We start from the raw sequence: 25,162 nt of genomic DNA, 5'->3' as shown, positions 1-25,162 counted from the left end.
ATGAAAACTATTTAGAACATGAAATAGAATACAGATGTAATGTGGAGGATTGAGTATTTAAACCTTACAACAAAATTACAAGAAATGGTACACAATCTCAAAGACACAAACATTACATCTACTTCATCTCCAAGTGAAGCTGTTTGTACGGTTTCAAACTACACTTCAGGGAATATAAATTTCAATCCCTACCACCCTGATGAAACCATTTCAAATTTTGTGAGAAGATTAGAAGTGTTTTTTACAACTAAAGAATCAAAGAGCTGATGACGAGACTAGAAGAATGTGGAATCATAACAAAAGTAGATCATTCAGACTGGGGAACACCCATCGTACCTGTTGTCAAGCCGAACGGTCCAAACACGGATTTGTGCTGACTATAAAGTGACTTTAAACAAAGTGATCAAAGACGAAAAACCATCCATTACCCAGGATTGAAGAAATCTTCTCTCAAATGAACGGAGGAAAGTTATTTTGTACCTTGGATATTTTCTAATGCTTACCTCCACATGAAAATGGACGAAGAAAGTGCACACATGCAGACACTCAGCACCCATAAAGGTATGTACAAAGTAAATCGTTTGATGTTTGGGGTGAAGGGTAGCACCATCTCTCTGGCAACAATTCATGGACAAAACCTTGCAGGGGACTTTCTGGTGTACAATGTTTCTTTGACGATATTATCGTTCAGGGTAAAACAGCTGAAGAATTATTGGCTAGATTGCGTAAAGTTCTAGAACGATTAAGAAACAATAACTTAAAGATGAACCGAGATAAATGCAAGTTTTTTCAAACGAGTATCCAATATCTTGGGCATGTCATTGATGCTCAAGGACTTCACAAAACCAAAGACAAAGTCTTGTCTATCATGATGAGGAGCAAAAGACCGGAAAACATAAGTGAACTTAGAACATTTCTCGGTCTGGCAAACTATTACAACAAGTTCATCAAAGATTTAGCAACAATCCTCCACCCACTCAATAATTTTACTGAAGAAAGGCAACCGTTATATGTGGACTTCAAAATGTGAAGAAGGCTTTCAGAAGGTTAAGTCGGCAATAACCAGTAACAATGTACTTATCCACTACAATCCAGAACTCCCATTAGTGCTTGCAACCGATGCGTCTCCAGTGGGCCTTGGAGCCTGTCTTTCACATCGATACAGCGATGGAAGTGAGAGGCCAATTAGTTTTGCCTCACGCACTTTGACCAAATGTGAACAAAAATACAGTCAAATTGATAAGGAAGCAACAGGTATTTACTGGGGACTCAAGAAATTTTTCCCTTACTGCTACGGGCGAAAGTTCATTTTAGTGACTGACCATAAACGTTAGTGTCAATATTCAGTCCCACCAAAACCCTTCCAACAATATCTGCTACAAGACTGTTCAATTATGCACACTTTTTATCAGGTTTTGACTACTCAATTGAATATAGAAAGAACCTCTGACCATGCCAACGTTGACTTTTTGTCTCGTTTTCCTACTGAACATAGCACTACAAACTTTGTGGACGATTGCAGCCTTTTTTCAACTTAATCAACTTGATTCATTATGCTTGACAGTATGCTTATATCCAGAACAACTGCTCAAGATAAATATTTACAACCAGTACTACATGCCCTTGAAACAGGAGAGACGGTCGAACCTTTTGGTTTCCACGACAACGAGACTAACACTACAAAATGGTTGCATATTCAAGGGCTACAGGATAATGATTCCAGAAGCTTTACAACACTCAGTGTTTTAAATGAACTACATGTTGGACATCTAGGCATGGAGAAGATGAAAAATCCTTGCTAGAAGTTTTTGCACGTGGAAAAGTATTGACAGAGATATTGAGCAAATGGTACGTACATGTAAACAATGTCGACTAAAACAAAATCAACCTGCAAAAGGACCGAATCATCCATGGCTGACCCCTCAAGGACCATGGGAGAGATTAACACATAGATTTTTGCTGGCCCGATACAAGGTCAGTGGTATTTCATTGTTGTGGACGCCTTTACCAAGTGGGTTGAAGTAATCCCTACTAAAAACACGTCAGCAGAATGGTGTATGAAGGAGCTAAGAAAAATGTTTTCTACATTCGGCTTCCTTTGGTCTTAGTTTCAGACAATGGAAGCCAATTTACATCTACAATATTTCGCCAGTTCTTATCTGCTAATGGTGTTGTACACAAAACTACAGCTCCCTACCATCCTTCGTCTAATGGACAAGCTGAGCGTTATGTCCAAACAGTAAAAAAATCACTGAGGGCAATGGAAGATGAGGGGGGAAAGATTGAGCTAAAATTATATAGGCTTTTGATGCAACTTCGACAATCTCCAAACACAACTGGCTCAAACTCATACAACTTAATGTTTGGAAGAAGTGTTCGAACTCACTTGAGCCTATTACTACCAGATAGCAAAAATGCACAAGAAGTTACACGAATCGTACGCAGACAATTTCAGGTGGGAGACAGAGTACAGGCTCGAGATTTACACCAACTCAAGATACAAGTGGGAGTTTTGGAACAATTATGGAAAAAGAAAGTTCGCTACTGTACAAAGTTAAAATGGACGATGGAAGTGTTTGGAGGAGGCATGTTGACCAGCTATTAAAATGTGAAGTTTAGGGGGGGAGAATTGATACATATGATTGATTTAATTTTGCCTTTTATAATTAATCCATCAGATGTTTTTTTTGTTTATGTTTTAAAAATGTGGTTCTGAAAATACAATTCAATGTTATGGCAGATTACAGTTTATTTCTTATTTTTATAAGTTTAGTAATTTAACAACTATATATGCTTTAATCTTAATAAAGGCCTTTCTAGATCAGAGCTATCAAGGAGAAGTTCATTCAATATCTTAAACCCAAAGTGCGAGCGTAGAAGACACAACATGAAAACGTTTTTAATCAGATTGATTCCAAATGCCTGGCTAGCCACCGTGAAATTGCTTGTTGGCTTCGGTTTGTTCGCGATTTTAACAGTTTGGAGAACCCACTGACTTCTTGGACCCCATAAAAATGTCTTTGCACACCACTTGGCTTCTCGTCCACAAATGAAGGAATACCTTTTTAACACCAGCTTGGACTCTAGAGCCGCCCCTGGCCCTGGTAGCTATTATTGCAAGGTCGGCTCAGTGCGGACCGATACGACAAAGATAGACCAATCGATACGTGATTGTCGTGCAATCTGGGCTGTACATGATACAACGCGCAAGTGCGTCATACGCCCCCATAGTGTCGCGTCGTGGTCAGCTCGGGCACTTTAACACGTCAGACTTGCCATAAATAGCTGTTGATAACTTTAATCTGACTTGAGGCTTTGTGGTAGATTGCTGTACATTAAGGACAAAAATAAAGTACGAAGACATAATAAAGGAGTTTTTGTCAGACGATTACAACAGCAGCGTTGAAATCACTTTTAGTAATGCTCGTAGGAAATGGAATTCAAGCATGGGCTGGGCATATTCTTCCAAGCCGAAATGTGAACTTTTTCTGCAGAATACAATTCAAAATGAGAATATTTTATAAAAAATGTCTTTCTTGAAACTAAATAGTTCTTAACAATTGAGATTTATTTTCATTTTCACTGTCCTTTTCTTTCTCGGATAAGTATTTGTTCCTCAATAAGCCTTATTTATATTTAAATAATACACATAAATGTTGTCTAGAATTAGTGTTGATGTCCAGCATAGTCCTTTTTTCGTAATCTTATGCAAGGTTGGGTTGGCTTTTATAATATCCCAGTGAGCAGTTAAATTGGCAGTCTACAAGTGGATGTGCATTGGAAGTATTGGTTTGATTATATTGATCAGTCTCAAATACAAGGCCCACAACACTGCTTTGATTACAACATTGCTGAGTAATACCCCCTGGTGAACAAACATGGTGGTCTCTAGTCCACATCTCTAGCAAACGTTGGCAAACATGGCCTCCGAATTCCGCCTGCTGGCATTTAAAACTAAAGCCTCCAAGATTCAACCACACATCATCGTATGTGGAAGAACAGAATGTGTGCGGCTCCCGAGAGGATTAGTCTGTTGACTTGTGTCACTCATATCTTAACCGTAACATTAACATCGTATCTGTAAGGTCCATAATTCTTTCTCTGTGATCCTACTTACGTAGATCTCAGCAAATAGTAACTAACCGTGCTTGCTACTGTATCCTCGTAAATCAGATCTGAGCAATCCCACTGAGAACCATAACCATCGTCGACAAAATAGATTTAATTGAGCAAATTATCAAAAAGAACATTACTCTTCCAGCGATAACCAATTGATCAAGTTCTCAGCTAACATCTCAGGAGAGGTCTTCCTTCAGCCCTTTTTTTCTAAAGAATTTGAAGCTATGAAGAAGAGTGCTTTTGTTTTTGTGTACGTTCAAAGTCCAAGCCAGCATACACAATCATCTCGAGGACTTTCAGTGACTCCAAATCGAACACGAGCTTCGAAATGACTTCAAAAACCGTCTCGGTTACACTTTTATCTTTTGACGGAATATCTCGCTGGATTTCGCTGACTTCTTCACTCAGCAGCTGATGAAATCGCAGCTGATGCCATCATTGTCGTGGTGCACAGTCCGAAGGTCTCCGACTATCTACGAAACGGAACCTGTAACCTCATCACAGAGGTGTTCGACCACGCTTTTGCGAGGCAAATCGTCATCAGCAATGGAAAGTTATTCAGCAGCGAAGTGAGCATTCCTGCGTTCATATTCAAGCAGGCTATGGGGCTACTTGCTCACCCAACTCTAGTTACCGGTCAAGCCTCCTTCGCTATGACCATTGAAAATGCTAAGGCACCTTCGTCTGCGTGAACCTTACCCTAGATATTTTAGACACGATTAACACTTCGTTTCTTTCTCACGATTCTGCCGCTATGTCACCTTCTACATTATGGCCCTCACTGACCAAGTCCAGCGAACCGAGAACATCATAGACCACAGCACATTTGGAGACTATTCCAATGGCTGATTCTGTTCTAAATATGAAGTTTCTGCGATATTTCTGATAACCCTAAGACATCGCTGGTGAGAATAAACTGTATACTTTGATCGTTCTCTCCAAGTACGTGTCAGTTTGATGCGTATCGAAAGTAAAATGTTGTGTGCTATCTTTCAAGCTATTCGCAGCGCCGACAATAATTTGGTGTTGGTACTTTGATTATACAATTTAAAAATCACAATGCCATTCTTTCACCTAGTCTTCGTAATGGGGAATTCGACTAAAGGGCTTCTTACGAAATGATTTTTTCTAGTCGTCTAGCTGGTCAGTTTAGACCATTTGATGCTAATAACAACTTTGCATTTTTTTATTGTACACTAATTTGTTCTCACTTTTCTTGTACCTTCTTCAACCTTACACAATCCTCCTCTAAAAGGACTTTGATAGTTAAATTCCTCATAACAATAACGGGTTTGCTGTTTTGGACCTCGCACCTTGATGTAAATAAAGAAATAGAATTTATTTCTAAGGTTAGATGACTTTTTAGAACGATCGCCACAGACGACCCTAGAACTTACTCTGACACAACTTGAGTTACCTTGATGATTCGTGCAGCCCGGCCGGTACGAGCGTGGGTACGAGCGTGAGAGCGACGACGCTGCGGCTACATGGCAGGAAGATGTACCGTTAGTAGCACAGAACTCCCAGACCGGGCCCCAGCGTGCGGTGTTGTGCCGTGCGGATACCTTCGGGATATATCATCATTGCCCCTAAATATTCCGTTGTCCACGGTAAATCTGTTAACACCTCGCAACCTGCTCGTTTGCCCCCCCCCCCCCCGCCTTGCTGGGCATTATAAGTGAGTGACGTTGGTGGCTTACTCATGCGTGTTTTCACAGATGAGCCACAATGCAGTTACAAATTACCAACATTGCTAAATATCCTGAATATCCTAAGACGTGTTGTGGTGAATGCGAAGTGGAATGGGTGTGAGGGACAACTGTTACTGAGTCAACTGTATTATAGATTTTTTTAAATATTAATAACCCATCAATAAATTACAACTAATAGAGCTATACAGGTTTAATTATGTCTTACCCATCAGAGATTCTTGTTTTGGCTTTGTTTACATTCTCCGAAATCCGGTTGCATATACCAACCCCAAATTACATCTCTGCGTTACCCAATGTTTGATAGTGACCTGAACCTCTGTAAAGTTCCTTTCGTAAAAGAGTTAATTGTGAGTTCTAAAACACACAGAGAACAAACTTTCAACACTATCTAGCCTTAATAAATTGTCGGTGGTAAACAATATAAAATAGCTTTTATACCCAGTATCTGTAGTGCTTTGAGTAGAAATTGTAAATGTGGAGAGTGCCTTTGGTGAAACTAGATTTGGATAGCCACCGAGTAATGTTTTAAAAAGTAATGTTTCGTTTACGTATCTCTAGTCATACATACAGAAGAAGTTCATACATTTAATACGGAGATTGTTTAACTCAACATTTATTCTGAAATCAAACTGCCCAAACTCTATATGAAGTAAATTATATACAGAATGAAATTTTGAGTTAATACCTAGGATCATTCCTTCTCTTTTTCCATCCTGTTAACCGACAGATTCCGTTTATGTACCTGATACTAAAAAAGGGCTCCAACTATTCAGATGGGTTGGTTTTTTTTCACTGATTGAAAGTGGTGTTCTCTCATGCTTGAAATCTATATATGGAACCTAACCACCGTATAAATTGGGTTTATTTCTCTAGCAATGCCCAGATAGCCCATACCTATATCACACATAGATCATCAAATCTTTCAAATACTTGGCGTTCCATCATAGGGTTGGGTTATGCTACGTCACGACTGACACAGGAACGAAATTTCAAAACAAGTATTCAAGGAAAGTTTAATTATAAATCTATGGTTTTTCACTTCCTGAACATTAAATTGTGTGTAGGTTTATTGAACCGCGTCTCAGACGTGGCGATATATTGAATGCTTATCCGTCTTGTACATAAATATAATTGTTTTAATTTCGATCTTCTGAATTGGTGCATGTGATAAATATGAGAGATACTCCAAAAGAGAGCAGGCCGGAACGGGGAGAAATTAGGAGGCTTGAATTACTGAAACAAAATCCAAACCATCTTCGGGCTCAACTAAAACGTTTTCTAGTAGCCGATCTACCATTTATTGGAAAACCAATTAGAAATCTAATCGGCTTTGATGTTAAAACATCAGCCCAACTGGATCTGATGTCATGGATGGTCGTATGTTAGTTTGAACGTGACTGTATGAGTTCGAATAGTTAGACTTGGGATAATGCATGAAAAAATGACGTTGGCATACGTACATGTCAAGCTGCATTAAAACCTCGTTCTAATAATATCGGGATTAATTTAATTTCGAAATTAAATGTTGTGTATACAGACACATTGTGCTACCAAGAGCAGTCTTCTAACGGCCATCCAACCATGTGCATGTAGATACGGTAGCAGTGCCACGTACAGTGCGTGCGCATTTATATACAGTAGCAGTGCCACTTACAGTGCATGTGCATGTAGATACGGTAGCAGTGCCACGTACAGTGCGTGCGCATTTATATACAGTAGCAGTGCCACTTACAGTGCATGTGCATGTAGATACGGTAGCAGTGCCACGTACAGTGCATCTGCATTTATATACAGTAGCAGTGCCACTTACAGTGCATGTGCATGTAGATACGGTAGCAGTGCCACGTACAGTGCATCTGCATTTATATACAGTAGCAGTGCCACTTACAGTGCATGTGCATGTAGATACGGTAGCAGTGCCACGTACAGTGCATCTGCATTTATATACAGTAGCAGTCTACTAGCTTTATACAGTGCAGTGCCACTTACAGTGCATGTGCATGTAGATACAGTAGCAGTGCCACGTTACAGTGCGTGCGCATTTATATACAGTAGCAGTGCCACTTACAGTGCATGTGCATGTAGATACGGTAGCAGTGCCACGTACAGTGCATCTGCATTTATATACAGTAGCAGTGCCACTTACAGTGCATGTGCATGTAGATACAGTAGCAGTGCCACGTACAGTGCATCTGCATTTATATACAGTAGCAGTGCCACTTACAGTGCATGTGCATGTAGATACGGTAGCAGTGCCACGTACAGTGCGTGCGCATTTATATACAGTAGCAGTGCCACTTACAGTGCATGTGCATGTAGATACGGTAGCAGTGCCACGTACAGTGCATCTGCATTTATATACAGTAGCAGTGCCACTTACAGTGCATGTGCATGTAGATACGGTAGCAGTGCCACGTACAGTGCGTGCGCATTTATATACAGTAGCAGTGCCACGTACAGTGCATGTAGACACGGTAGCAGTGCCACGTACAGTGCATGTGCATGTATATACGGTAGTAGTGCCACGTACAGTGCATGTGCATGTAGATACAGTAGCGCTGCCACGTACAGTGCATGTGCATGTAGATACAGTAGCGCTGCCACGTACAGTGCATGTGCATGTAGATACGGTAGCAGTGCCACGTACAGTGCGTGCGCATTTATATACAGTAGCAGTGCCACTTACAGTGCATCTGCATTTATATACAGTAGCAGTGCCACTTACAGTGCATGTGCATGTAGATACAGTAGCAGTGCCACGTACAGTACGTGTGCATGGAGATACGGTAGCAGTGCCACGTACAGTGCATGTGTATGTAGATACAGTAGCAGTGCCACGTACGGTGCGTGTGCATGTATATACGGTAGCAGTACCACGTACAGTACGTGTGCATGGAGATATGGTAGCAGTGCCACGTACAGTTCGTGTGCATGTAGATACGGTAGCAGTGCCACGTACAGTGCATGTGCATGTATATACAGTAGCAGTGCCACGTACAGTGCATGTAGACACGGTAGCAGTGCCACGTACAGTGGATGTGCATGTATATACGGTATTAGTGCCACGTACAGTGCATGTGCATGTATATACGGTAGTAGTGCCACGTACAGTGCATGTGCATGTAGATACAGTAGCGCTGCCACGTACAGTGCATGTGCATGTATATACGGTAGCAGTGCCACGTACAGTGCATGTGCATGTATATACGGTAGTAGTGCCACGTACAGTGTATGTGCATGTATATACGGTAGTAGTGCCACGTACAGTGCATGTGCATGTAGATACAGTAGCGCTGCCACGTACTGGACCCTTATCACTCTGGACTCGTGCCTAATCATTTCCACTGTCGCTTTTGTCTTTATGACCTACTTGCACTGTTATGACACGTAATTATCTTTTTATCGAAATCGCTCAGCCGTGTATGCTGTATCTTTTACTGATGTCAAGAAATTATATACGTATCTAGTACTTATTAGCCTCAACAAATAATATTTGCATATGCGTAACAAATTTTGAAATGTTAAATATTACAAACTGTTATATATAATCCGCGGACTTTAGTGTTTCATTTACAATTAATCTTACTATTGATTTTTAATATATTCTTAAACTGAACCAATATATTTTTGTTAAGTATTACTTTAATTTAGATCTAAATTTTTAGAAGTGTTATTCTTATTATTTGGTAATTTATTGTATAACGTAGATCCTGTGCGTAAAATAGATATACATTATTTTGTATGTAAAAAAGGATGAATGTCTTTCAGTAAATAAATGCCAATTGCTGTTGTTCAGGTGTATTTATGTGCTGGTTTGATTTAAATTTTTTTATCGTCGTAAGTCCAAAATACCTCTTTTGGGAATTTAGTGTGTGTGACTCATTCTTCAACTAATGTATGAATATCTTGTATAACCTTGTAATATATAAATAAAATTTAACGTAATTTGTATTTTATTGTTTATTTTGGCTGCATAAATATCCGGATTTTGGTCGGATGAAAGGGAATCCGAAAACTCGTATTTGGCCGTAAATAGTATAAGTGACTAAGTATTATTAAAATGGGATTAAATTGTGTTCTCTTCCTACCAACGTTTTCGTCAATGTAACATAGGTTTGTACACTGTTTTAACATAAACCATAAAAGGGACGTAATTCACTGAAGGTTTCTATGATGTCGATCTTATGTTACTATCTTGGCTATACGATAGTGAAGTAGACATTAGTCATTATTCTTTATAAATACGTAGAAATGTTAGCGTATTATTTCTTGGAAAAAAACCCACCACATTAAAAATAATCTATTAGACAATATCTCCTCTTCCGTGTTGTATGTATAATTCCTCAGTCTCGAAACAGGCAATTTTCATGAATAAATTATCCATTTTCAAATCGTATTTAATAGAAATTTGTATGTATTACACTTAGAGTTTAAACTTTTTGCAGTTATGGTTTTACAATTTTAGATAAGGATTAACAAGGTCTACAATATAAAAAATTCTTACATTTACAAGAACAGAATGGAACAAGTTGTTAGTATTGCTGTGATAACAAAATTACATTACTTCCAACGTTTACGAAACGTTTCAATTTTCGAATAATCGTGTCGTAAAGTGACTTGGTATATAAGCTTTATTGAAGTTTTAATCAGCAGTAATTGGGTAGCAAGTGCGAGAATCCGTGTGGGCAGACTGATTATGCTGGGAAACAACTCTGACAATGGAGTGGGACGAAACTGTAAAGAGCTGTGCGCCGAATTGTACCATTTACCTCAAACTTATATCAAAATTGTTTACAGTGTCATAAAAATGATCATGGCATCGAACTTTCAATTATGAAAAGTTTGGATCGTGTTCAGATACACAACTTTGCCTTAAAGAAACCTCTCTGTTGATTGTTGAACTTGAATTGAAAAATATTGATATGAGAGCATGTAGAGTCCGACAGGAGGTAATTTAAGTCATATTACACAATCCAAAAAGAATTTTAACTTCATCATATGTGTTGATAAATGATAAAAAAGTCATATCATTATATTTAGTTTGTTTAAGAAATTGTTTTCTCGTCTCCATCATGGTTACTTTATAAAAGCCATGTAAAATTATTTAGTTTTTTTTTTACTTTTGATTGACCCCAAAATCATTAAAGTTCTTTCTTGGACCAAGAAGGACTAAACTACCAGAAATGTAACTTAATCATGTGTGTTGATAAGTTATAAAAAAGTCATATAATTATATCCAGTTCATTTAAAAAATTGTTTTCTCGTCTCCATCATGGTTACTTTATAAAAGCCATGTAAAATTATATAGTTTTTTTTTTACTTTTGATTGACACCAAAATCATTAGAGTTCTTTCTTAGACCAAGAAGGACTAAATTACCAGAACTGTAACTTCATCGTATGTGTTGATAAATTATAAAAAGTCTTATCGTTATATCCAGTTCATTTAAAAAATTGTTTTCTCGTCTCCATCATGGTTACTTATAAAAGCCATGTAAAATTATATTGTATGTTTTTTACTTTTGGTTGATACCAAGAAGGACTAAATTACCAAGATTCAACTTCTAGGACCTTCCTTCTAACAGTTATCATACGCCTGGACACGTTTTTAAGAAGGATCTGTGCCTGTGCGATATATAAAAAAGGAAAGTAAAGATATCTTATTTTACGAGGCGAAGTTACGGCTAAGAAGCCCTCTCTAAAACTTAACCTGGAGACCAACGGTTTGAAGGTGACTTCCGAACGGTCAACACCAACGGCCGGGCAGGCGGACTGCTTGAAAGGACAGGATATCTCAGCGGTCACCCATCCAAGCAACAGCCACGTTCAACGTTCCTTGATCAGGTTATCTTGCGGTAACCGTTGTACCCGCTACATTACGCCATTGGCTATATACAAAGGTGATTCTAAATATATACTTGTGAACCACTCTCCAGTTTATCGTCCTTTTTTTAAACGTTTCCCATTGATTTTTACAACAAATTTATGTGATAAGAAGAGCTTCAAAATCCAATCCCTGTGTTTGTAACTATTATATTAGTCATTATAGTTTGATGAGATAAAGAAAGTCGTTGACGAGAAGCTTAAAACGAACTCGTTACATCGTTACGGAGATACCCACCCAGACTAAAAAATATAGTGTAATCTAGGTGAAGAGGTATTCTCATTGTCTCATCAGGTTCACAACTGAATACGTTAGATTTAGATTTCAAACAGTGCACTAAGAGGAAGGTGAACTCGAGCTTAAATCAACATTCACACTGATTCAACCTTTTCCACCATAGCTACATTAGAAATGTGTAGAAAACGCGGTTGCTCTTCCGTGCTTAGAGATCTAAAACATCTTATTGTGCTATATAGGCTACTATACACTATGTTTTGCAGTGTGAGTGTCTCTAATGTCGCAACGATGCAACGAGTTCCTTTTGAGCTTTTCCGTCATCGATTTTTCTGAATCTCTTCAGACGAACATGACTCCAGATTTCATGAGTAACAGCGTCACATTTCAGATGCTACACCAAGGGGAAGGTGAACGGGAGTTAAACTTAACATTAACATTTACTCAACCCTTCCCACCATAGCTACCATTTCTCAGCAGTTGCTTTTCCGAGGATACCTTTCAGCCGAATTTTTATAATAATTTATCTGTTTTCATGATTCTGGAAAAATGTTATTGTGATAGAAAATAAATAAACATTGTAACGTAATTTTTTACATAATTAATGCAAGTCAGGGTCACAACTTTATAGATTGTATTGCTGTGATGTGGGTGCGACGATCTGCAACACTAGATACCACCGAATCAAGCGTAACAAATTATGATTTCAGAGACTGTTTCTTAGAAGTTCGATAATCCACTTAATGTGAAAAATTTAGGTTGTATACCCCAATCAGGTTTTTACTGCCAATAAACATAGTTTATGTGCTGTTTCTCGAAACAATACACTCCTCGTTTTACTACTCAACAGACTTACAATCATTACATTATTACACAGACTTGTAGTCGAAACTGTGTATAGGAAATTATTTTACGGTGACCTGGACATTTCCAGAACTGCTGGAGTGAATGTGGGAGAGAAGCTTCGCATTCCTTATTGTTCAGCTGCTCTTCGATGGCTGGCAATGTTTGGTTACGATATACCTACAAAATTATAGGTCTAAGTGTTCTAGGGTATACCTTCAATACGATCCTAAAGGTCATGACCTGATAGATTTACTCGTATTTGAAGTAGAGGAGAGTCTCGTGCTGCCTGTCATGATGGGCCTCTGGCCTCCTTCCGGCCTGTGCGAGGATTTTATCAAACAGAATAAGAAATAGAAGATGTACAGTGATAAGACTGATAAAAAGGGCAAGGGTCACAGGCAGGATTTGAATATGCCGTGTATCTAACTCAGATCCTAGGTCTGACATCTTAGACAATCGGCCAACGGCTCCCCTAAAGGAGTACATACTTTGCAAAAACGCTTTTAAGAAGAATCTTCTCTTCAAATGTTGTAGGCTCATATCTCGAAGGTGGAACATTTGAATCTTCGAGATATCTTCTTGTCGAATACCATTGACCAGTTATATGATTAACGATGTAAACTTGGTTAGAGTTCAAGAAAAAGTGAGGAGGGCCTTACTTAATAAAATATTACGCATTGAAGTGGAAATGTATGAAAATGTGTATTCTTTCATTTTCTGTTTTGAAAGCCTTTGGGTAGAGATAGCATGGAAGGAAGCTCGCACCTGTTGTATATGTCTCCTAAGTACTCCCGTGTTGCAGACAGACGGTGACAGTGCGGAGTGATGGTGAAGGTGCAGGACGAGGAGCCCCGGACCGGACAGGTGGCGACTCCTAATCGCCGCTCGTCCCATGGTCCCTCCAAGGTGCCCGCGGCCGGCACAAGTAATGTAGCCACCCCTCATTTCCATTACCATTGGTCCTACCCTTCCACCGGCTCCACTCCCACACCCGCCACCTTCCACTTCGGGCCGGGGTTCGAGCCGCAGACCTCCCCTCAGCAGCACGTCGTCTACTTCCATGTCAACCCCGGAGTCACGGTCAGCTTCCAGACGGGTGACAACGTCCAGGTCATTAAAGGTAGGAACCCTCCGCATTTCCCCCTCTGCATGCTGCTGTAATATCATTTACTGTACAAAGTGATTTCTCTCATATTTATTGGTTTTTGTTCCCATAAAATTTCAATTCGATGATAACTGGAGATATTGCTACCCTCCAACGAAAAGCAATAAATCGTGTAAATCATCGACTGAATTTCTCTCCTTCCAATCGTGACTAGACTACTATCGCTGCCCTCAGAAGGTTAAGCAGCTACACGCTGTAAAGTGTACTCTTTACACATCTCTTCTTTTACACTGACAACATACAATGTGCTAGCTCAAGGCTACTAAACTTTCTCTCTGTTTTATGGTTATTGTTTGAACTGTACTTAAACAAGGTGAAATCCTGATAATGTTAATGTGGCGTGAAATGGAAAGAATAAAAAATAGTTGACTGAAACGAATCTCGTATGTGGCGTAAGTGTTCTGCGTTCCTCTGGGATCGGGTTGCGAATTCTTTCCACTGCGAAAGTTTCCACGTCTGCAACAAGTCTACTACGGCGTTACTGAGCTGGTCGTATGGTGATGTAAGATTATCTCTTTCCAATAATGGATGTAATTAAGGTGGCCAGCATTCTACCAACTTTAATTATATCTAATATTTGTTCTGATTTTTAATTGGAAATTAATTTGATTTGCAAAGTGGTTTTAGAGTGTTCAGATATTAAAATCTTTAATGTACCCGTTTTACGCAATTAAATTACATTACCTTGCGACTGGAGATTGTGACGCAATAAGTCAGTGATTTCATGAGTTTGCGTATATCGGTGTTCTTCTATCTACAAATTGCCTCTACCCTGTTTTGAAAGTTTCTTCGTTTCCAGAAAATTAGGATGAAATCAAGGTAAGAGAATCAATTTTGCTAATTAGCCTAAGTGTATGTACAAAATGGCAATTGATTATAATAAAATGTACTTTAAAATGTTGAATTTTGATTGGGTTTGTTGCTGTTATACTTCAGTTCACAAATTACAAAAACAGCTTTACTGAACTAATGATCTGCCCGCAATTTCTGTGAGGCAGCAAGAAATCTCCAGAACGTTGCTGGGGCTTCTGAACTCTCATATATGTTTCAATGAGGTATTTAAAAATACACTTTCAATCGCAGAGGATCTTTTCAACCATGTTTGTTGTTCTAAAAGTGTAATTGTCTAGGTATAACTATTTTTAACACATTACATCGAAAGCTCTCTGAGATAATTACGAATATCGATTAACTTAAATCTTGTAAAGTGGTCATAATAGCGCTTTGTTGATTTCGGATCATTGAGTTATCTAAAATACGTCGGGAAAGTAACCTCAGCATTGAAGCATTGATAAATGTCTCCATTTAAGGGTTGCTAGTTATTATATTAATGTTAACATGGATTTTTCATGAAAGATTTTTTTTGACGTGACAACGTCTTAAATTAGGTTGCGGCTCGGAGTCACTCATGAAAAAGTGTAACGCCCGGTAACGTTACGATGCCCGTCCAGTGGGTCCGCCGCACGGGATCCGCACGGGATAAAGCAGATAACTGTGGGTCCGCCGCACGGGATAAAGCAGATAACTATGTTTATTCGTGAAAATGTGGAGTGCTTAGATTCGTCATTTACAACAACTACAACAATAAAGGTAAATAATTGTACACTGATATTTCATTATCGTAAACTATGATTGATTGATTAATTGTTAGATTGACACAAAATATGAGAAACTAAGTTTATAGGTTATGTCATACTATTGACAAATGTTGATAGTGTTAAGTAAATTATTAGTTTAAATCACTCTGCAATCAATCGTAATTCAGTCGATTGAGAAGAAACAGGCGCGTATTGCTAGTCAAACATTTAAAATAACAAATTATAACCTCTAACCTGTCATAACAGTGCGACCAAACAAACGAACTAAACCGACCAATCACCACGCGCGGAGTTAGAATTTAACTGTGTTTAGCAAGAATTTCAAATTCCAATTTTAGTAAATGTTTTATTCAACTTTACCATTTACAATAACAAATTTTAATTAATTTCAAATTATGTACAATGTTTTAGTAAACAAAATATATTTCTATAGTTAAAATTTGTGCAATTCTTATTTTCATTCAATTCCTTGTTCCTATTGTGCAATTTAATAATATTCATATCAATAAATATTCTACCGAGAAAAAGACGTTGTCACGTAAAATCTTCGCCCGTAAAACCGACTTTACAGGCAACCATAATTTTTTTTATTATGAATTAATCTAGCTGGAATTTCCAATTTATCTCAGTATTACATTAATATTTATACATTTTTTATAATAATATTCCCAGATTGTCGATGGGGGAGGATCTTAATTATTTTTAGAGATATTTTTAGACCCGTTCCTGTTTGAATTTCGTGAGAGATTTAAAATTTATTTTTACAGTTATTTAATAAAACTTGTCTGTAGTAAACTTTGGAAAATCCTGTCAGTCTGAAATGGGTCGATAATTCAATCATGTGTTTGTTTACCTTTTTTCTAATTTCACGCGAAACCAGTTAATTCTATATTTAGATCGTTGATTACGCAGTGTAGTGGCGCGCTGGAGCAACAAGAAGCAGTAAGACAATTATTAACATCTGCACTGTAGAGTCAGCGAGTCAGTGGGAGTGACTCACTCCTCCCACACCCTATAAAACTGATTAGCAGCTGGACTTGACGTCACCATGGCTCGGCTCATTCCAGGGACGCACTTTTTCCGCTCGTCTCTCAATTAATTAGCCGGGTGATAATTCCTCTCTGTGTGTTATTTTTGCTCCGTTAAATAACAACGGAAAATATTTACAGCTTGAACTTCCTCGTGAAAACAGCTTGAGTATTTCGGTGTACTAACAGATTATGTTTTTGTTCGCACTCAAAAACTAAAAGTTTACTCCTTCAGTACATTGTACATAAATGTGAAAATATGTTTGCAAGAAGCTCATTAGTAAATTGGATTGGTATTCACGTATACAGGAGCGTCATAAATGCAGTCTCTTTTGGAAAAAATTATTAGATGGAAGTGATTATAATAATAATTATCAACTCTTCATTGATTCTAGTGTTTATTATTACATGTTACATTATTAGCATGCCAACATGTTACATTATTAACATATTACGTGTTACATGGTCATTAACATACCGACTATGCAGAGTTTGCATAACGTTACTGCCCCCGGAAGGGCAAATTTATTAGTGACGCATCATTCTTTTACAGAATATTACTACACTTTGAGTCTTTCAAAGCACTTTGTGTAATAGAAGTATGTTTAGATTTAGCCAAATGAGCATCTTTTTAAAATGGCAACCATCATCACAACAGGACAGACCTACTCGCATTTCAGCGTGAAGTTTCATCACAACTCCAATCGATGATCACAAACGCTGATGTGTCAGCAACAACTCAACAACAGAGATAGAGAGAGAGTAGGAATTTAAACTACCTTGCTGACGTCAGTTCTGTGACTAAGTCCGGAACTAGAGGACTATAAAACACGGACTTTCTCTGTATCCTCTTCGTAGCGCCATGCAGTAAGACCTAAATGTCACTAGCATGTTCTGTGGTAATAAAATGGTGATTCTTAATCAATGATTGGTCGAAAGTTAGACATATTTTATTGATAAGTAAGTGGTATTACATATTGGAGTACTTGTTTATTCCTGAAAATTTTTCTTCGTCAAAATGTTTCGAAAATGTCCGCTTTCTGTAATCACCTTGTGTAGCCTACGTCTACATTTCTAAAACATCAAAATTTTTCCTCAAATTGCGTGTAGTTATTTGTTTAACCGTTGGTTGCGCTAGCAGTTTCATGCATGTATTATGCAAGCGCTTGGGATCATCTGGTCATATTAATTTAGTTAACGTTATAAACGTAAACGCAATGTTAATAAACACGCACACGCCATGTTAAATATGTTAATTAATTATTTTAGGACAATTTTTGCCGTATACTTGGTATCAATAATGTCTGACAAAATGTCATTACAATCCAGGCCATTGAGTGAAATATAACCTGTATTTTTTGTAAATATGTGATTAAGAGCTGACTGAAGTTAAACGACCTTGGTTTTTTGTCTTAGAATTGGAGATATATAGTAGTATGTTTGCTGAACATCACCGATATTCAAGTTTATCCTACCCAATGTTTTGTTATAAGAGCAGTACATGAAGAATAAATGTTTGATAAACAGTAGTAAAATTGGGAGTAGGGTTAACCATAAGAACAAATTTAGAAAAAATTTAGATTAATTCTAAATTTATTATAAATTCTAAATTATTAGGAATTCTAAATTTATTATTCTAAAATGAATTTAGATTAATTTTTATATAAAGCCCTTTTATTATAATATACCAAGGACTTTATAAAATTACACATTTCAGCTGATTCTAAAAATGTATTTGTTCACTTTTAACTATTAGCTTATATACACTTTTGTATCCTTTTTGAAAACGACAATATTAGTCGAAATATTAAAGGATTTGTGTGAAGTCTTTTTCTTTTATTGTTTAAAGAAGCCTCTGCGCATTTATTTTCTGCATACAATATATATATATATATATATATATATATATATATATATATATGTTAATAATTATATATATATATATATATATCACAAGCTTATATACGAAGTAACGAACATAATTAAGTGAATCATGCACGTCCGCTTCTCAGATTGAAATATCGAAGCAGGCTGTGTCGTCCGATACTAAGAAAAACTGTTTTATTTAGGACATCTCTTCAGTGTTGACAAGTGGTGTCAAATACTGCCTCTCTGCGTCATCTAGACCGTTATGTTTGTATATACAGTGTACAGACCGACAAACAGTCTCCACCGTCCGTCATCTCGTATGTGTCATCAGCATCGTTTGTATAAAAAGGCATCACTCACGATGGGGTCACGTCACCGTTGGATTTCAGTCAATTAGCTTTCAAGCAATTTCATTGTCAACTTAACCTGTTTTGATCTCAGAAGATTTAAGAGACCCGACCAGTCCCTCCGCACTCGACCTGCACCGTTTGTTGTAAGCGGCTCGTGCTATCGTGTCGAATACGTGAATCTAGGTGTTTGGAAACAAGTGATGGCTATGCCCCGATGCGGGCGCCCTCACACAGCAATCGCACATAGACACATAATCGTAGAACCTGCGGCAGATAAGTAGGCTGGTATCAAACTGACATACGCAGTAACACCTGTAAATCTAACTTTACAGTGCTGTTAACTCTGCAGCAACACGAGTTTTTTGTGACGAAGCTGTTGTAACTAAGACGATGAGGGAAGTATATTTCTGCTAGAATCAAAGGGACAACATAGTGACACCTGTAAATCTAACTTTACAGTACTGTTACCCCTGCAACAACACGAGTTTTTGTGACGAAGCTGTTGTAACTAAGACTATAAGGGAAGTATATCCCTGCTAGTATCAAAGGGACAACATAGTGACACCTGTAAATCTAACTTTACAGTACTGTTACCCCTGCAACAACACGAGTTTTTTGTGACAAAGCTATTGTAACTAAGACTATAAGGGAAGTATATCCCTGCTAGTATCAAAGGGACAACATAGTGACACCTGTAAATCTAACTTTACAGTACTGTTACCCCTTCAACAACACGAGTTTTTTGTGACAAAGCTATTGTAACTAAGACTATAAGGGAAGTATATCCCTGCTAGTATCAAAGGGACAACATAGTGACACCTGTAAATCTAACTTTACAGTACTGTTACCCCTGCAACAACACGAGTTTTTTGTGACAAAGCTATTGTAACTAAGACTATAAGGGAAGTATATCCCTGCTAGTGTCAAAGGGACAACATAGTGACACCTGTAAATCTAACTTTACAGTACTGTTACCCCTGCAACAACACGAGTTTTTTGTGACAAAGCTATTGTAACTAAGACTATAAGGGAAGTATATCCCTGCTAGTGTCAAAGGGACAACATAGTGACACCTGTAAATCTAACTTTACAGTACTGTTACCCCTGCAACAACACGAGTTTTATGTGACAAAGCTATTGTAACTAAGACTATAAGGGAAGTATATCCCTGCTAGTGTCAAAGGGACAACATAGTGACACCTGTAAATCTAACTTTACAGTACTGTTACCCCTGCAACAACACGAGTTTTTTGTGACAAAGCTATTGTAACTAAGACTATAAGGGAAGTATATCCCTGCTAGTGACAAAGGGACAACATAGTGACACCTGTAAATCTAACTTTACAGTACTGTTACCCCTACAACAACACGAGTTTTTTGTGACAAAGCTATTGTAACTACTAGTATTAAAGATACACCACAGTGACACCTGTAAACCAAACCTTAATTTATAGTGCTGTGGGAACTTTATTCCTAGAACTAACATTGAAATACTTTATGGAAAGGACTATACGAAGTTTATTCAAAGTGAAGAATAAATTTGTCTAACTTTAAACAATTAAACTGTGAAATTCTAAGAAACATATTCTATCTTCAAATTGAATTTAGTGTTCCCGGGATCTGTACTTTTTGAATGAATTCGATTAACTGTGTGAGCTAACAGTTTATTAAAATCTTACCAAATAAAAAACGTACAAAAGCAGTTCAATCATTATGAAACACATAATATAAACTAATCAGTCGAGTCACATTGAATCATAACTACAAATCACAGGAAAAGTAATTGCAATATACAGGGTAATTCATGCAGTTCTCCCCCCACTTCTACAGCACATTGTACTAGTAAAAATAATGAAAAACCGTTATACAAACATAGGTCCGAAAACGCTTCGTTAGCGAGTTACAGCTAGCGAAATATTTCGCCTGAATTCCTGGGTAAAGAGTAAAATAAAGCCATACTGAACTTTTGGAAAGGTTAATTAAGTAAGAAATATCATGGATTCTTATGTATTTTTTACCTGATAAAGCTAATAAAATAGGTTTCAGAACTGTACCTGTAGTAGTTTTTGAGCGGATTCAGGGTTAAATGCAAAAAATTGGGGCACGAAACAATGTTTTTTTAAGTTTGATGTACAATAACTTTGTTAAATTGGTAATAAATACATAAAATCAACAAACATTAATTGTAGAGAATTTAATTCTGAGAAAATTTATATAATCAAAGTCTAAAATAAAACAGAAATAAGTACCAAAAATTCGGTTTTATTCAGTATAATACATTACTAGTTTTAAGCAAAATTAATCAGGTTGGGCCAACCGTACGCACCTTTTTATAATAGATGTTCGAAAATTAGGCCATCATTATCAATACATTTTGCAGCACGTTTGTGTATTGCTTTTGTTGCGTTTCTTAATTTTTCAGGACTTCCTGTATCTGCACAGCCGAATCCATAATACGGGCAATTAATTCATCACGAGAATTCACTTTTGTCTTGTATACAATGTCTTTCGTCCATCCCCAGATGCAATAATCCAATGGAGATTAGATCTGGTGAACTTGGTGGCCAAGGGTGAGGCCCTCCACGACCAATCCAGTGTCCAGGAAATTGATGATTTTAAGTAAGCAGAAACGGCACGTGAAAAGTGGGGAGGTGCTCCGTCATGCTGGAAGTACAAATTTTGTCTGAGATGTAAAGGAACATTCTCTAACAGCTGCGGCAACTCTTCTTAAAGGAAATGCAAATAGAACTCAGGCGTCCAGGTAATATGAAAGGTCCAATCAGCCGATTGTGCAAAAGGCTACACCAGACATTGACGCTAAATCGGTGTTGAAAGTTCTGTTCCACTACCTCATGTGGATTTTCTTCTGCCCATGAGTGTTCATTGTGCAAGTTATTGACACCATCCCGAGTGAATTGTGCCTCATCCGTAAACAAAATACGCTTGTAGAGTTTGATTATTAATATTCAAAAAGTTGCAAAACTCCAAGCGAAGCGGACCATCCCCTAGCTGTAGATGTTGAACCTTTTGTTTATGAAACGGATAAAAATTTGTTTCGATTAAGTGGACCTCCACATCGTTGACTGCGAAACTCCTATCCGCCTAGAAATACGTCGTGTACTACACCTGGACTGCGATGAACAGCATTAATAACAATATCATCATCAAGTTGGACAGCTCGTTCATAATTGGTTCTAGTACTTGGTAGTGATCCTGTTTCCCGAAGAGTACGAAAAGTTCCTGAAATTGTTTTGGTATCTGAATCCTCCTATTAGGGTAACGTAGTTCATATTCTTCTACAGCAGTTCTAGCATTACCATTACAGTAACCCAAAATAAAAACCATATCAGCGTATTCCTCTGATGTAAATAAGTAAGGCATTTTTTTCGCTGAATAAACAATCGAATTATAACTCACAGAAAAATTGCATTTAAATAACACGATTCACAGAACCCGATCTCCTGCTGTAGCTTGCAAAACACCACTAATACACAGTTCTAACGTAACAGTACAGAATACCATTGTTGATCAGCTGTTATTCGTGCGTTACCAACTTAGAAATTAATAAAAGAAAAAACTGCATTTCGATGATTAGTAAAACAATAAATGGGAAAATGTTTGCTTCATTTATTTTCGAACATTTGATGTAAATTTTTATTTAAAAAAAATACAACGTAATAAAACATGATATTTTTATTTACAAACAAATTTATTTTAAACAGTTAATCTTGTTTTCTCAATTTATCTCATCATTAAGGAACAAACATTTTGTTTTTGTTTTATTTTAACTAAATACCGTACGGTATTTCTTTATAGCAAGTAATGTATTATACTGAATACAATCGATTTTTTGGTACTTATTCTGTTTTATTTTAGACTTTGGTTATATCGATTTTCTCGGAATTAAAAACTCTACAATTAATGTTTGTTGATTTTATGTATTTATTACCAATTTAACAAAGTTATTGTACATCAAACTTAAAAAAACATTGTTTCGTGCCCCAATTTTTTGCATTTAACCCTGAATCCCTCAAATACTACTACAGGTACAGTTCTGAAACCTATTTTATTAGCTTTATCAGGTAAAAATACATAAGAATCCATGATAAAATTTCTTACTTAATTAACCTTTCCAAAAGTTCAGTATGGCTTTATTTTACTCTTTACCCAGGAATTCAGGCGAAATATTTCGCTAGCTGTAACTCCCTAACGAAGCGTTTTCGGACCTATGATTATATAACATTTTTTCATTATTTTTACTAGTACAATGTGCTGTAGAAGTGGGGGGAGAACTTCATGAATCACCCTGTATAAGAGCACATCCTTATTGCAGCTGGAACTATGACTGTGCCTCATCAGTGTGTTGAGAGAAGATCATTGATCAGTAAGACCTTTGTGGAAGTGATGTAGGGACCAGAAGAATGCCGATTAGAATGATACGATAAGTGAGCGATTATAAGAGAGCACATCCTTATTGCGGCTGGAAGTATGACTGTGTCTCATCAGTGTGTTGATAGAATGTCAGTGAGCATCGAGACCTTTGTGGAGGTGATGTAGGGACCAGAGGGAGTCCGATTAGTTTGATACGATTAGTGAGCGATTATAAGAGAGCACATCCTTATTGCGGCTGGAAGTATGACTGTGCCTCATCAGTGTGTTGAGAAAAGGTCAGTGAGCAGTGAGACCTGTGCGGAAGTGGTGAGGGGCCAGATGGATACCGATTAGTATGATACGATAAGTGAGCGATTATAAGAGAGCACATCCTTATTGCGGCTGGAAGTACGGCTGTGCCTCATCAGTGTGTTGAGTAAAGGTCAGTGAGCAGTGAGACCTGTGCGGAAGTGGTGAGGGGCCAGATGGATACCGATTAGTATGATACGATAAGTGAGCGATTATAAGAGAGCACATCCTTATTGCGGCTGGAAGTACGGCTGTGCCTCATCAGTGTGTTGAGTAAAGGTCAGTGAGCAGTGAGACCTGTGCGGAAGTGGTGAGGGGCCAGATGGATACCGATTAGTATGATACGATAAGTGAGCGATTATAAGAGAGCACATCCTTATTGCGGCTGGAAGTATGACTGTGTCTCATCAGTGCATTATTGCGGCTGCTGTGCCTCATCAGTGTGTTGAGAAAGGTCAGTGCCTGTGCAAGTGGTGAGGGGCTGGATACCGATTAGTATGATACGATTAGTGAGCGATGAGAGCACATCCTTATTGCGGTTGGAAGTACATCAGTGTGTTGAGAAAAGGTCAGTGAGCAGTGAGACCTGTGCGGAAGTGGTGAGGGGCCAGATGGATACCGATTAGTATGATACGATAAGTGAGCGATTATAAGAGAGCACATCCTTATTGCGGCTGGAAGTACGACTGTGCCTCATCAGTGTGTTGAGTAAAGGTCAGTGAGCAGTGAGACCTGTGCGGAAGTGGTGAGGGGCCAGATGGATACCGATTAGTATGATACGATAAGTGAGCGATTATAAGAGAGCACATCCTTATTGCGGCTGGAAGTACGACTGTGCCTCATCAGTGTGTTGAGTAAAGGTCAGTGAGCAGTGAGACCTGTGCGGAAGTGGTGAGGGGCCAGATGGATACCGATTAGTATGATACGATAAGTGAGCGATTATAAGAGAGCACATCCTTATTGCGGCTGGAAGTACGGCTGTGCCTCATCAGTGTGTTGAGTAAAGGTCAGTGAGCAGTGAGACCTGTGCGGAAGTGGTGAGGGGCCAGATGGATACCGATTAGTATGATACGATAAGTGAGCGATTATAAGAGAGCACATCCTTATTGCGGCTGGAAGTACGACTGTGCCTCATCAGTGTGTTGAGTAAAGGTCAGTGAGCAGTGAGACCTGTGCGGAAGTGGTGAGGGGCCAGATGGATACCGATTAGTATGATACGATAAGTGAGCGATTATAAGAGAGCACATCCTTATTGCGGCTGGAAGTACGACTGTGCCTCATCAGTATACTCTGCTTTGGTCTGGTTCTCGAGCGTTGAGGTTTTTGTTAATGTCTCATTTAACATTGATATTAATATTGATGTGTCTGTTAGCTTCATTATTCAAAACTCGTACTTCTTTCTTTCAATATTATTGAAATAGGTGCAACTTTATTTTATAATATTCAGTATAAATGTTACAGTGATTATAGACTGATATTTCCAAAAGGCGTCGGTTATGTCATCTCCTTATACCATAGCAAGTATTTTATAAGTGTACATTATTTTGTCAGAATTCTTTTAAGGCCATTTGTGTAGGAGGCCCTTATCAATTAATTCCTTTCTCCAGTAGGATAAATATGATCCATGATATCTGTGATGAGAAGGAAACAGGATATTTTCCAGACATTTGCCATCGTTC

At 38.0% G+C, this 25,162-nt stretch overlaps 1 protein-coding gene across 2 annotated transcripts in view; it reads left to right on the top strand.

The window, feature by feature from the left end:
- Positions 1–25,162, top strand: part of LOC124364890 (fibronectin type-III domain-containing protein 3a) — a 181,572-nt gene that overhangs the window by 7,485 nt on the left and 148,925 nt on the right. Inside the window, exon 2 of one of the 2 annotated variants that reach the window (XM_046820690.1) lies at positions 13,600–13,913. In XM_046820690.1, the coding sequence (XP_046676646.1) occupies positions 13,619–13,913 (295 nt within the window). In that variant the 5' untranslated portion in view covers positions 13,600–13,618. Of the gene's footprint in view, positions 1–13,595; positions 13,914–25,162 lie in introns of both variants that reach the window. The other variant, XM_046820689.1, reaches the window with a different exon arrangement.

Source organism: Homalodisca vitripennis, chromosome 6 (genome assembly GCF_021130785.1).
Source record: "Homalodisca vitripennis isolate AUS2020 chromosome 6, UT_GWSS_2.1, whole genome shotgun sequence".
Taxonomy (NCBI): Eukaryota; Metazoa; Arthropoda; class Insecta; order Hemiptera; family Cicadellidae; genus Homalodisca; species Homalodisca vitripennis.
The sequence above is the reverse complement of the archived record's forward strand: the minus strand, read 5'-3'. Positions and strand labels throughout refer to the sequence as shown.